The sequence below is a fragment of the Protopterus annectens genome, chromosome 17.part0, assembly GCF_019279795.1.
Source record: "Protopterus annectens isolate FY-2018-M chromosome 17.part0, PAN1.0, whole genome shotgun sequence".
Classification (NCBI taxonomy): domain Eukaryota; kingdom Metazoa; phylum Chordata; order Ceratodontiformes; family Protopteridae; genus Protopterus; species Protopterus annectens.
Window position 1 is genome coordinate 732093145 of NC_056751.1, and position 15353 is coordinate 732108497.

Genomic DNA, 15353 nt, shown 5'->3' on the forward strand with positions numbered 1-15353 from the left:
AATTGTCAGTGTGGTTTGTTTTCATTTATATGAATGTATGATTGCCTATGTCATAAGTGATAATTTAATGAAGATGTTTTGTGTTTATTAGTAAAGAAAAGACTGCTTCATGAATGAAAACTATAACAGAAAGGTCTTTCAAGATTTGATTAATCTGTGGGGAACACCTGAAATATATCTTTTGCTTCCACACTTAACTATTACATGGCAAATTTCTGTTCCAGGTTCCCATTGTTGTAGGCCGGGAAGGTGAATACCTTTTCTTTTCTTTACTTTGCACGTGAATTTTGCTGTATGCTTTTCCACTCTGCAGTTGTATTCATAGCATTTCCGATGATTCTAAGGGAGTCTCCAAAGATTGTGGTGTCATTGCTGGATGAGGTAACAGTGGCTGTCCCTTCTTTTGGAATGGCAAGGGGCAATTATCACAAGCTTTTCACAGACTGGATCTACACTCACAAGACCATGGTTGTTTAATACACCCTAGCAATAACAACTGTAGCTGACTGCCTGGAACTTTGAATTGTTTTTTACCTTTCTGACACCATTTTACGAGGACATGTAACGAGTGCCAATGTTGCACTAAGTCATAGTACTAGAAAATTGTATATTAGTATAGAGAAAAGGTTTTCTGGTATTCCCAATAAAATAACTAGGACCCATTCAGAGCTAGTGTATATGTGAGACTTACTATACTGTAGCCTGTCTTTTTCTTAAATCCAGGTTCCTCTGCTGGCCATTTCAGCATGTCTGCGTATGACTCCCCCTGTTTTCACTGCAGTCTCATGAAAACGTTTTAAAAAGGGTATTGGGTATGAAGCTGTCTAGACTTCATTTGCTCCTTAGAATCTTAATTTGCTATTTAGTACAAGTAACTCTTGCTTCATTTGAACCAAGCTGTCTTTGATGTTCTTAACGTGGAATATGGTGTTACAAATTGCTTCGACCTTCCGCAAGAAACGTATCAGAGTTGCAAGTTCATATGGTGGTTCAACCTTATCTCATTTTGTACAAAAATATAGTATCCTTTAGAAGGAGTCTTTATTTATACATGTAATGGCATCACAGTTATCCTTCAGTCAAGCCGTCTCCCTCTTTTCCTTACAGAACCTAATACGAGGTGAGATCAAATACTCCTTATTTTGGATGTTCACAGATGATTCCTGTACTTGTTTTGTTAGAACAAAGTTTAATGGGATCTTGGTCTGTTTTTCTTTTCTTCTTAGGAAAAAAAAGGACAACCTGTGTCAATTCAGAACATTTATAAGGATTGTCTCTTGCTTTTACCTTTTGTTATACCTACCACAACAAAAGTATTCCAGGCAGGAGCAATGCTCATTCTATCAGGGCCTTGGCTTCATCTATTTATTTTTATTTTATATTTGATTACCTGGTTGGTCTGACTGGGCAGTCGGGTGCCCATTTTCAGCAGAGACCTGGGGAGAAAAGCTCCACATTCATGACGGTCATAAAAAAAATACAAAAGCTCCACATACATGTTAAAAATACAAACGTCAGAGAGGAGTATAAATTAACAGAGCAAACAATAGCATTTCATGGCATAGTATGATAAGTTACAGAAGTGTACAATATACAGTGTACAGTAGTAAATCAGAAAATATAATGTATTTAAGTAAGAAAGTGCAGTAATACTATATACAGTTATAGACATACATTTAAAAATGCAATTCGTTATGGTAGATTTTTTTTCTGTGTGTTTGAACTTTGAGTAGTGCCAGAGGAAGATTGCTTTTTGGAAAGGGCTGGATTCTAGAAGTAGCAGTTTTAACCTCTGTACACACTTCTTTACAAAGCACTATGATCTAGATTCCTTTTGTGATCTAGGACAGGGTTTGCTCGGATCTTACTACAGTGGTTCCTGGACTCTCTTCCTCCCCACTTGGTCAATATATGCTATGATAATCTACCCGTGTAGCTTAGGCTAATGCAACAGTGATCATTGTAACAACTACTGTTGTGGCAAGTTTACTTAAACTGTACTTGCCTAAATCAGGTGTACTTTATTGTAACCAGTTTCTTTACTACAAGCCATCTCAAGAAATGAAGCATGTGGGAATAACTAAATTCCAACTATATGAAAGGCTGTATGTACTGAGGTTGCCCATTAAGAAAACATTTGGTGTAAAGTCTGATATTGAAGAATTATGTGACTGGAGTGGTTTAGGGTCTGAGAATGTTTCCGCAGCTGATGTTTATATTAATGGCTTAGAGTACTACTTGATATCTTGGAGATGCGTCCTGTATGCTGGATTGCCAACTGGATCACAGGATGTAGGAAATCTTCCACAAAGACATCAGTCACCAGTGGAGTCCCCCAGGGTTCTGTGTTGGAAATCTCCTATTTGGCATTTTTTTTTCTGAACTAAAAACCAATACCAAAGGGCTCTGACTAAGTTTGCAGATGACTTCAAGCTAGAATCAATGATTGAATCTCCAAATGATGTATCCATCCTGCAAAAAGGGTTGTCCCAAATATATAACTGGTGCCAAAATCATGGGCTGAAACTAAATACAAAAAATGCATTATTGTATTTGAGAAATAATCTACCCCACGGAACTACCACATGAACAATGTTCCCCTAATAGTTGACCCAGTTGTTTGGGTTTTGGGAACTTGTGTGGAAATTGAGTTAACTTTTGACCAGCATATGTCCAGTGTTAAGTAAGTCCTTCTATATTGCATAGCTTATTAATGAAGGGATTGTGTTTAGATTTAGGGATGTCAGTGTGCCCCTTTACTCAGCCCTCATTATACTAGTCATTTGAATATAATGCCCCCTTTGGCATGCATTTGTCCATGTATGTATTTTGGCATGTATTTCATGGGACTTCATTCCTCTCTGTCTGAGATGTCCAAAAGTTCTTGGACTTCATACAGCAGCAGCTCAAGGAACACCTCTTCATCCAAGCAAAGTGCAGCCTCTTTCACTCGTGTCACTTGAACCCTGTAGCTCTCACACACCCATTTATCTCTGTTTCATCCTTCCTTCTCCTCTTGTCATCCCCTTTACTTACTGCTTCTCATTTGCCCTACTCCCCCCTTCTCTTTACTTCTCTCTTGCACTTCTTTCTACTTCTCTTCTGTTTGAAGTTTTCTCACACCTTTTCTCTGTCTTCTCCTCATTGTATCCTTTCCTGCAAGTATTCTCACCCACCTCTTCTAATGTCTTCATACATCCCCATGTAATGATATGCTGCTATCCCTGTAGCATAAGCCTTCTTATCCATAAAGCTCTAAGCATAATTCCATTTGTCTATGCATGTTTTGACATTAACTGCGGCTTGAACTAAATGTTGCAGCATGTTCTTGCGTCTGTAAATATTTGTTTTTAGCATATCCTTGTATCTTTAAATGTTTTATTCATTTTCTTTGTGTTCCTAGTCACTCAGGCTCTACCTGCAAATAGTCCTTTGAGATCAGTGCACTACCTTGGTAAACCATTATAAATAAATAGCGAGGCCTAAACAACATGTCCTACATGGACTGTTAAAGCCCTGTCATCATACTCTGTATCCTACAGATTACTAAGAAATTACCTTTGTATGGCATACAAGGCATCTTCTGATACACTACTAAGAAATGACCTTTGTATGGCATACAGTGCATCTTCTGATGCAATACGGATGCCATTTGACATGCTGATGTGCAGTAAATCCATCAGAAGTACTCTGTCTAGAGATCTAAACCTCTTCTGCGACATCAACGGTGCATTTTGGAAGGATGGGTACATCTCCTAGAGGATGACACTTTTCTTGAACACTCCCCATGCACATAAAACGAAGTTCACCCTTGTCCATGTTGAAGTGTAACTTGGATCTGTGGATGAGTAACGGAACATTTACTCCAGGGCTGCCCCCTGTACTACTGATGTATAGAGGCAACCCCTAAATACTTTATCTCCTGCATGCCTCACCTCAGATTATCTGTGGCATGATCCCAGTTATTCTTATAATGGGAATCTGTAATTGTCAACCATAGGATGGATAAGGTCAATCTGTAACCAAATAGGATAGGTTATTTTGAGCACAAAAAGAGAAATTGTCCAGGCATAAAATGGCCCAAAAGGCATTTAGAGTAATACTTTCCTATGAACCTGTAGGAAGGGTCTGAACTGTCAGTAAGATGTAAAATAGGGGGGTTGTTCCCCGTATACATACAGTTGAATTCTGCTAGTATTTTACTAGACGTAATTTTTGTATTTGTCTAACAGCTTATGTTTGTTGTTTCACTTGCAGTATATAACCTAGAATAGCTAGCTGTTGGACTACAAGAATGACCACTTCAGATGGTGTTTTACATGTTTTTCTTTATTTCTGCTTTGCATTTCAGAAAGAGAAGAAGTTTAACTATGACAGACAAAGAAGGAGAGGCAGAAGTGAAAATAGACAAAGCAGATGGTAAGTAGAGTATAGAAAAGAGTTTCTCGACTGGGTGAATACTGCCGTAATTTAGCAGAGAAATGAGGAAAACGTGTTTAAAAGAATTTACTTTTACACTTACCTGTAAAGCTATTTTATTTACAGCTGCACACCAAGCTGGTGTGAAACTTATGATGTGTTGTTGCCCGTCTCGTCTTTATTCTCACTGATAGGTTGGATCCATCTCTGCCTTTACATAAGCTCGAAGTCCTCAGCCAAGTTCATGGGCATTTTTCCCTACCTGTAATGCACCTGTTCTACGTTTGCCGCACAGCGAAGAGCTTCCCTTTACCTAAGCTCTGGACCAAGTATAGCGAATTGCTTACTAATAATGTTGTTGTTCTTAGTCTTATTGTCTTTCTTATATTGTGAGTCTACCCTACCCCATTTAATGTGCAGACCCGTTTAAGTTAGAGGGTCATTTCTACCGTCCATTTTAGTTAGGTGTTTCTTTCTACTACTTCTCTCCTCTAATTATAGAGGACAACTTTTTCCCTTTCTTTCCCTCCTCTGATTGTCCATTTAAGTTAGAGGACGATTTTCTTGTTAAAAAAAAAAAAAAAAGGTTTTCACTTTCTATCCCCTTTTTAGTCATTACCCTTGTGTATGTGAAAGTTTTTGACTGATTATGTCTCAGAAACCAGAGGGGAAAACTGTTAGGTTTCAAAAAATGCGAAAAATGCGGAAAGAAAATGCCCCTTGGCAATTCTCACATTCTCTGTGTTTATTGCTTGGAGGCTCTTCATTTACAAGAAAATTGTTCCATGTGTCATAGATTTAATCAGAGAGCTCTCTTCGAGCTTAAAAACAAGTTGATATTGAAGGGTTTGCTAAAATCACCCTTCTCAGAGGCTATTTCTTCAGACTCTTCAAAATCCCAGGATAAGACTTCCAAGGGGGCATCTTCAGCTCCAAAAGATTCTTCAGAGCTGAGACCCAAAACTTCTCGACACTCTACTCCTCCAGCATCCTTGGAGCAGGCAGTCACCACTGGATCCAAAACTACATTGGAGCCGACAGAGCTCTTTGCTCCGACATATTCTGTGCTGACACATATTCCACATCGGAGCTGATCGCCTTCACTTGAACCAGTGACTTCATGCCCGTTACTAAGTCCAGATCACCATCTTTCTCTGCTAAGCCTACCAGGAGCTTATCCAATGAAGACATGAATTGGGTTCTGTAGAGGCTGCTGAAGACTCTGGTCCTGGCCATGCTTTTGTTGGATCTGTGCCCAAAGGTATCGGCTCAGATGCAGTCCACCTCCCTAGTAGCTGTTCCTTCTCCAGTCCGTCCTTTGGGTTTGGAGCCGGAAGATTCAGCTTTGCAGGTCATGTCAGTGTTATCTCTAGGTCAATCGCTTACTCTGCGCAGACATTCGCCCTGAGCGTTTCTCTCCATTCGGAGCAGGAAGCCTCTAGGAGCTAACACTCCCCAGTTGGATTCTCGGACAAAGCTCTGATCTCTCTGGCTCAGACTCTGCCTCTCGGGGCTTCGTCGCGGGTGAGTTCTGCTCCTGCCTTGGCACTTATGTCGCCTGCTCTGGGGATGTCTTCAGCTCCAACACCTTTTTTGTCAGATCTGGGGGAATCCTCAGAGTGGGGGCAGTCTGCCTTTGAGGTTATAAGGACAGTTCTGACTCCTAAGTCTAAGGCACATCCTTAATCGGATCGTCCTCCCTCTATGGGCCAGTTGTCTTCATCCTCTCTGCTATCCTATGGAAGGATTACCTGAGACCCCAGGCCTCATGTTGTCCATCAAGAGACTCCCCCCTCTTTTGAAACCACCTCAGATCATCCCACTGTGGAGGTCTCTTGGAAGAGGACCTGCAAGCAGAAACACCTTGACTCCCTAGAGGAGTCTGTCACTTCAGACACTGACCTTGATGAGGCAGAAGGGTCCCCAAGGTCACCTCTTGATGATGTCAGCTTTGGAGACCACCTGGAATTTTTAAATCAGAGAGCTGACTGGTAGTCCAGCCCCACTTCTGCTGAGGAGTCAGTTTACCTGAAAGCCTTTGGGTCTCGCCCTTCCTCCTCTTGGGTGACTCCACCTTCTGATGAGCGTATTAGGAAAATCTTCAAGGTGTACACCACCACAAGCTTGCACTGTCAACAGTGATAAAAACACTCTTTATTTGAAGAAAAGCAATAAAAGTGTTAAAAACACACGAAATTCCCAGCTGAGATGAGCACTTTCGGCTTCTTAAGCCTTCTTCAGATCGTAAATAACAAGTGCTGGGTAAAAAACATATATATTGTGTTGCAGCCAATTCAGTGGCCTAAAAATCTTTTTTATCCTATCAGCAGTGCACCTCTTGACTCTTAGTCCTTGGTCAGAAACAAACAGTGCACAGGATCTAGCTTCCGATCAAAGTCCTTTGCTGCTGCTGCATCGTCCTCAGTCAGATACGTACACACACTGTTCTTTACATCTCTGCACTCAGAGAAGGTTAACGCCCTGTAGTGTACAAGTACCAATCAAATTTTTAAGTATTGTTTCTTTCCAGTTACTTGTGCAGCCTATTAGAGTGCTGTTACCAAGTATATTCTTTAAAACTGGTTTCAATGGGATCATAATATTAAGACCTGGTGGTCAGTGGGGCTTGCAGGTTCGTAATCCGACTATTTCACAAATTTATGTGAGGTTTTGTACATCTCCACCTCTAAGATTGGCTGATATAGTTTCCAAAGCTTTAAATGTAAATGCATGGTTTTATATTTTCTGTTGAACCAAAAGATTATATGCAGAAAACCAGGATGAGAACCTTTTCGTAAGGCTTTTGTTCCTTGTTTGAAGCAGTGAGGAAGCTTTGCTTAATGTGGGTCTTCTTTTTTTTTTTCCCCCTCTTGTTCACCAGGAAACTTTTGCTAATAGATGGCAATGTATAGAGGAAACATAGATGAACAGGAATAATAAAAGTAAACATACTAAAATTAAGTTAAAAAAATGCAAACATTGTCTGCTTTTTACAGCAGGTTAGTAATGGAAAAGTACTTATGAACAATGAAGAAATAGTGTTTACAAGATTGGCTGAAGGCTTGGTTAACTGCACTCTAATAGGCTGCACCAGTGACTGGAAGGAAACCATGCTTAAATAATTTGATGGTACTTATACTCTGTAGGGTGTTAACCTTTGAGTGCAGAGATGTAAAGAACAGTGTGTGTATGTTACCTGATTGAGGACATTGCAGCAGCAAAGGATTTTGATTGGAAGTTAGATTCTGTGCAGAGTTTTTTGACCAAGGACTAAGAGTTAAGAGGTGCACTGCTGATAGGATAAAACATATTTTAAGCCACTGGATTGGCTGCAACGCAATATATATGTTTTTACCCAGCACTTGTTATTTATGATCTGAAGAAGGTTTAAGAAGCCGAAAGCGCTCATCTCAGCTGGGAATTTCGTGTGTCTTTAATACTTTTATTCTTTTTCTTCTAATAAAGAGTGTTTTTATCTCTGACACAGTGCAAGCTCGTGGTGGTATACCTTGAAGATTTTCCTACTTTGTTATGTCGCTTTGGGACACCTTTGGCAGTTGGGGTTGATTGATTTTGTTCTGATGAGCTTATGGATTTAGTCTCTAGGAAGGCGTGGGAGACCCCATATTCCATAGAGCCTACTCCTAGAAGGCCAGATAAGTTCATTACGGCACCTAAGGATAAAGGGGTTCTTACTAAAGGAGTTGCAGTTGATGCCATGGTCATGGTAGCGACTACTAAAAAGGAGCTATCCAACACTAGCTCCTCTATCCATCATTTTATTTATTTTTTTATTTTATTTATTTAACATTTGTTGACCGGGAAAGTCCGACTAGGTTCCACAGAGCCTGTTTTCAGCGGAGGCCCGGAGAGAAATGCTCCAGATATCATCCTAATAAAAACTCTAAGACTGTGGATAGATAGGGAAGTGAGTGTTTTCATCCGTGACTTTGCCCTTCAGTCCCTGAACTTACCTTACCCATGTCACTAGGCTAAAGAGGGACCTGTTAAAAGAACTCTGACTCCCGCCAAGGAGGAGCCATAGCTGATGTAGTAGCAGATAAAGTTAATGCTCAGCTCGCCACCCTCAATTCTGTAGTAAACTCTTCCATGAAGCTCATATCCTATGCTGCAGATGGAACGAGTAGAACTGTGGGTTCGGGCATTGCCTACCTTAGTTAACGCCCCTTTTGATGGCTTCTCTCTTTTTGGACCAAAAGTGAAAGAAACGCTTACAAGGTGGGAACAAGAGGGCAGGACCTTGTCTGCCATTAGAGGATGTTTATCTTCACCCACCAGACCCTTCCGAGAGGGTCAGAGGGATAGTGGGAAAATGTGGTTCAGAAAATCCCACAGGTCTTTTCAGGATGCACAAGGTGACAGTTCCTTTAGGAACCGAGAGGGAACAATAATGGTAGACGCCGACCTCTCGGGAGAGGAGGGTCCACATAACCAGGGCTGCAGAGAATTCTGAAGGAGTGCCCGATTGCTCGCCTCCGGAGGTAGTTGAGGGTCGTTTGTCTCTGCACCAAGAAACCGGGTGAAACATTGCATATGACAGATGGGTGTAGAGTATAATATCCAGGAGCTATATCATTCCCTTCACCTACCCTCCTCCTGTAAATATCTTGGTTCCAGACGTTCCACCCAGTCAAGAGGAACAGGCAACCTTAGAAGTTGCTGAACAAGAGAGTCATCCAGCAAGTCCCTGCAGACCAGAAGGGATCCAGAACCTACTCAAGATTCTTTTTAGTTTCAAAGAAAACAAGGGACTGGAGACCCATCTTGGATCTCAGCATTCTAAATAGGTCTGTAAAAAAGAGCAAGTTCTTGATGGTAACACTGCAGTCGATACTTCCACTCCTGGAAAAAGACAGTTGGATGTGCTCCATAGACCTTCAGGATGCGTACTACCACATTCTAATGAGCATGCAATCCTGAAGGTTCCTGCGCTTCTGACTAGGAGCTAGTCACTTCTAGTTTCGAGCTCTGTCCTTTGGTCTTGCTACAGCCCCCAGAGTGTGTAGTAGTAGCAGCTCACCTGAGGGTGCATAGGATTCCATGTGTTTCCATATCTGGATGACTGGCTCATCTCTGCCCTGACCAAGCATCATCTTCAGAAAGCCAGGGCCTGCACCGTTCAGCTTTGTTCATCCCTTGGAATCATGATAAATTACAAAAGTCTGCTCTACAGCCATGTCAGTCCTTGGTTTTCATAGGAGTACAAACAAACACAACAGTTATGTCAGCAAAGCTTCCCCAAGAAAGAGTCTACTATCTTCAGTGTCATGTAAGCATCCTAATCAGCAAGAGAAAGGCTTTGGCCAAGCTAGTCTTACAAGTGTTAGCACAACTGAAGCAGTCATTTTGCCTAATACCACTAGCTCGACAACTCATGTGAATCCTCCAGTGGTTACTGTCGACACAATAGTCTTTTTGGGATCTTCCAGTGTCTCACAAGATTATACTAACCAGCTCTTGCAAAAGAGAACTTCAGTGGTGGCTCAACTCTCCTGTAGTATCTTAAGGCCAACCCCCCCCCCCGTAGTACAAAGCTACAGTGACGGATGCATCCCAGAGAGGGTGGGGGGCATTTTCTTGGGAATGTAGTTCAAGGCACTTGGCAGGAACATGAGACCCACTTGCACATAAATGTTCTAGAGATGAGTGGTGCTCCTTGTGTTGCAAGCATTTCAGAACTCTCCCCCTCTAGGAACAATAGCAATTCAGTCAGACAACATGTCTGTGGTCTGGTATATAAACAAACAGGGGGAAACCAGATCTTATCCGTTTTGTCGAGAAGCCTTGAGGGTTTGGCAGTGGGCAAAATCCTCCAACTGCTTTCTAATAGCAAAGCACTTTCCGGGGAAATCCAACATGATTGCAGACAAACTGAGCAGAGCCATTCTTTGGCCACAGGAGTGGTCCCTCAGTCAGAAAGTAGCAGAAGAGATCTTCTGCAATTGAGAGCCAGCCTTTCTGTGATCTCTTTGCATCACCCATCAATGCCAAATGCAGCAATTACTTTGCCCTGACCCCCCCCCAGGCTGGGAGTCTCCAAGGTATGCACTTGTTCACGACTGGCCCCTGGGACTTCTTTATGCTTTCCCACCAATACCTCTGATTCAGTGGATTCGCAGGCCTCTACAGAGACCGATTCAGAGTCCTGTATGCTGCGAGACTCTTTGACTATGGAACCTGCGGATGTCTCTACCTTGGATGGGTCCGGAGCCGCTGTGCAGGCACCAGCTTCTGAGGCAGTTCTTCGCTTAACCGATGTTCGACTCAGACTTCTTTTTTAACTAAAGCTACTGAGTTTCTTAGGCCTAGAGTACACGTTACACCTAGAAAGCCAACGACGAAAGTACATGCACCTACTCCCATGCCACAACGACAAATGCTTAGAATGGCAGAAGACCTTATTATGCTGATTAGGGGAAGTCAGGTTTCCCCTGCTAAGAGGAAAAGAGAAAAGTCCCCTGCAGCTTCAACAGACCAGGAGTCTGATAACTCAATGTATCTGATTATGAAGACATGCCCTTATCTACTTATGAGGATTCAGATGCAGAGGAATCCATTCCCTCTGCCTCCCCTCCAGAGGATTTTTCTTTTGGTGAAACCTTGCATACTTTAAGAGAGCATTTCAGTGGGAATACCAAGACTATCCTCAGTCCAAAAAGAGACTCAGAGAATTCCTAGATTTGTCACAGCACAGGCCTTTAGCAATACCCCCTATCCCGGAAGTTGTTGATGTTTTTATGGAATCCAGTCTTACTCCTGATACTTTACCTCCTGCCCATAGGAAACCAGACAGGTACTACATAATACCTGACACTCACAAATTTCTTTTCAAGAATCCTACTGTTGACCCAGAGATCATTTCCCAGGGGCCTAAAGGTATCAAGGCAACTACAGCCAAGACTACACCCCTTCGGACAGGGATTCCAGAGTTTTGGACAGATGGGGTAAGAAGTTGTATACCTCTGCAATTCTTCCTATTAGGCATTGAATTGTCAGTTTCACATGCTGAAGTACCAGCAGCATATTATGGGACTTATTAAACAAAAAGTGGCTACCTTTACAGACTGTAGAAAATAAAGAATTGCAGGAGCTTATGCACTCTGCAAAACAAGTCAGCAAGCATGCTTTGCAGTGTGGCTTTGACGTCCTAGAAGCATCTTGCCGGGCAGTAGTCACTGGTTCTCTACTGAGAAGACATGCTTGGCTCAAGGAGCAGACTTTGCCAGACCATGTCAAATCAAAGTTACTAAATGCTCCTTTGAACAAGGACAGTTTGGCACCAAAGCAGAAGAGGTTCTTAAAAAGATGGATGAAAAAGCCAAGTCTATGCAGACTGTTAAAGAATTCTTACAAGTGCAACCCCCTAGATTCAGTAGGCATTGCCTTTCCAAACACTGGCCCTTTCCAACCCCCTCCAGGCCGTCTCAAGCCAGACCCAAGGGAAACAGACCACCCAGACTACAGTCTCTGGGTATGCAGAGATCTAAGCAGTGGAGTGCCCCCACCCCCAAAGCAGGGATTGGTAAGCCACCTCCTTACGGAAAAAAACTCACAGTGACTTCTTTACTGCACTCCCCATCCCTGCCCAATTGCTGGTGCCCCTAGGAGGAAAACTTGCCCTTCATGCAAAAAACTGGATGTCCATCACACAAGACTGATGGATCCTCAACATTGTATCCCAGGGGTACAAATTTTACTTCCACTCACTGCCAACCCCAAGAGGGTTCCCAGACCTTCCTCCAAACCAAATTCTTTCCCTGCTCTCCATCAGAGCTATTCAGCCTGTTCCAGTAGAACAGATAGGTCAAGGATTCTATTCCAGACTCTTCCTGGTACCCAGAAAAGGGGGCTGTTGGCACCCAATCCTGGATCTTTCAATTCTCAACACCTTCCTGGTGGTACCAAAATTCAAAATGCTTACCCTGCAACAGCTTCTACCTATGCTAGCCAAGGATGCCTGATTAGTCACTCTAGACTTAAAAAAAAGTCTATCTGCACATCCCTATAAGGGAGTCATGCAGGAAGTATCTACATTTCAGGGACGGATCTATGCATTATCGGTTCTCTGCACTTTCCTTTGGCTTATCCACTGCGCCCAGATTATTCACAAAATGCCTGGCTCCAGCCATTGCTTACTGCAGGCAGAGAAATATCCAAATTTACATGTACTTGGACGACTGCCTGATTCAGGCGGACAGTCAGGAATTGCTGTTGCAGCACGTGACATTTGTGAAAAACCTTCTTACTTCCTTGGGGTACACCATCAACCAAAAGAAATCAAAACTGGCACCCAATCAAAAGATTGTATTCTTGGAAGCAAGCTTGGACACAACATCCCAGATGGCATTCCTCACTTCAGAAAAACAAGTCTATCTAATAGCTTACTTCAAACAAATGGCCATCAGAACCCAGCGATCTGCAAGAAAAATACTGCAGGCCCTAGGGTTCATGGCCTCGTGTATACTGCTAATTCCATATGCAAGACTGCATATGAGGAAACTTCAATGGTACTTAAAAAGTCTCTGGTGCCAACATTCTCAGGACCTGGAAACAGTCATTCCTGTCATACCCTGTCTAAGGACAGAGTTCCTTTGGTGGGCAGAAGCATGCAACCAAAACAGGGGACTGCCCTTTACTCAACCCCACGCCGCTCAGACACATCAGACTATGCTTGGGGAGCACACATGTACGGCAAATGCATTCAGGGCCACTGGAGCCCAAGTCAGATTCATCTACATATCAACCAAAAAGAGATGCTAGCTGTGCAGAACGCCCTGACAGCTTTCAGTTCCCTACTCTTTCCAGGACAACTGCTAATAAAACCAGACAAAACCACGGTTATGTGGTACATCAGCAAGCGGGGGGAACCCACTCCTAACCACTCTGCAGGTTAGCCATGGCCCTGTGACACATGGCCTTGGACATGCAAGTCCATCTGCAAGCCCAATTCCTGCCAGGCAAACACAACTCACTGGCAGACGACTTGAGCAGAAATCTCCTAGACCCACATGAGTGGCAATTGGAGCCCAGCATCTTCAGCCTTCTGATTCAGAAGTGGGAGACCCCAGAGTTGGATCTCTTTGCCTCCCCCTACAACCACCAGCTCAGCAAATTCTGCACCAGGAACCCTCACATCAGGGCCTGGAAAGTGGATGCGCTTTCTTTTAATTGGGTAAATCTCTCAATCTATGCCTTTCCCCCTTTGCCCCTTCTCTCAAGAGTATTGCTCAAGATAAGACAGGACAGGCCAAGGACAAATCTGATTGTCCCAGACTGGTCACACCAGCACTGGTACCCACTCTTGCGCAGCCTGTCACTGGTGCCACCCTGGCACCTAGAACAGAACCCAACCCTGCTCTGTCAGCAGGAAGGACAAATGTTGCATCCGCAACTGCAAACCCTAAATCTTGCAGCCTGGCTTATTCCTTGAATTCTCCCCCAGCAACCCTAAGCAAACAGCTGCTGGACGTCATTCTTAAAGCCATAAGACCCAGTACAGGATAATCCTATGCTGATAAGTGGAAAAGGTACTGCTCCTGGATTCAATCTAAAGGAGAGGACACAACTCTGCCCTCCCTGCCTCAAATCCTGGGTTACTTAGCAGATCTACTCCACAGAGGCCTGTCCTTTTCCTCCATTAAGACACATGCCTCAGCCATTTCAGCTCATTACAACACAGAGCCACCTCTCTTCTCGCACCCTCTTATCAAACAGTTCCTGAGAGGGGCAAACAACCTAAGGACGCCTAGGAGAGCACCCACCCCTGCTTGGGACCTTAACTTTGTACTGGAAAAGCTCACGTTTCCCCCCTTTGAACCTGCTGCACCATCAGAGTTAAAATTCCTCTCTTGGAAAACAGCCTTGCTTCTGGCTATCACTTCAGCTTGAAGAGTGTCTGAGCTACAAGCAGTTATGACTGTGGAACCCTTCATTATTTTCCATGCTGAAAAGGTTTCCCTCAGGACTAACCATTCCTTTATGCGTAAAGTGGTGTCCAGCGTGGCTCTAAACCAATCCTTCCATTTGCCAACTTTCTTCCCTAATCCTCAGAATAAAGGGGAAAGGATCCTGCACTCCTTGGACGTGCACAGACAGCTCGGATTCTACCTTGATAGGACTAAGCCCTTCAGAAAATCTGACCGGTTACTAGTCAGCTTTGCAACAGGGGCAGAGGACAAGGCCATTTCAAAACAGTTTCCAAATGGATAGCACACTGCATCCATTTCTGCTACAAGTACCATGAGAAACCAACCCCTCGGGGGGTCAGAACACATTCCACTAGGGCAACTTCTACCTCTACAGCATTTCTCAGGGGAGTCCCTACCAGGGACATCCTGGAAGCTGCTACCTGGAGTTTTGTACACACCTTCACCAAGCATTACCACCTGCCTGTCTTTTTTTCCAAATCCAGGGCAGGTTTTGCAACAGCAGTCCTGCAAGACATATTAGCCAGCCCTAACTCTTCTTGACTGCCTCCACCCTTCCTCAGCTTTGGGAATCCACCCAAGTGTGATGACTGCAACAGTGAAACACGAAGAACATAGTACAGTTGTGTATACTTGCCGTAAATGTAGATATTAATGTATTCACTGTTGCAGTCCTGGTTTCCCTCCTTTCCTCCAGCCCCCTGGTTTCTCTCTCTCTATGGCTATTATTCACCCCTTTCAGGGTTATTGGTATTTACTTTTTACTGGTGCTGTTTTCCCCCACCATAACTTAGCTTCGTATTTGGAGGGCTCCTCACATTTGGGTCAAGAAAAACTGATGTAATGGCGTTGGCTGCCTGTTTTTATACCCCTGACGACCTGACGTCAGTCCTGGAGCGACAGCATCCGATGCAGAAATACTAAGTCTCTGGTATTCAGGCCGACTTGGGGCTATCTGCAGGCAGATAACCCAAGTGTGATGACTGC

The 15353-nt window shown here is 43.4% G+C and overlaps 1 protein-coding gene across 1 annotated transcript in view; it reads left to right on the forward strand.

Annotated features, from left to right (window-relative positions):
• Window positions 1–15353, forward strand: part of DCAF8 (DDB1 and CUL4 associated factor 8) — a 1751511-nt gene that overhangs the window by 177933 nt on the left and 1558225 nt on the right. The window contains exon 2 of the mRNA XM_044059248.1: window positions 4352–4419. Coding sequence (XP_043915183.1) covers window positions 4371–4419 — 49 coding nt within the window. The 5' untranslated portion in view covers window positions 4352–4370. The remainder of the gene's footprint in view (window positions 1–4351; window positions 4420–15353) is intronic.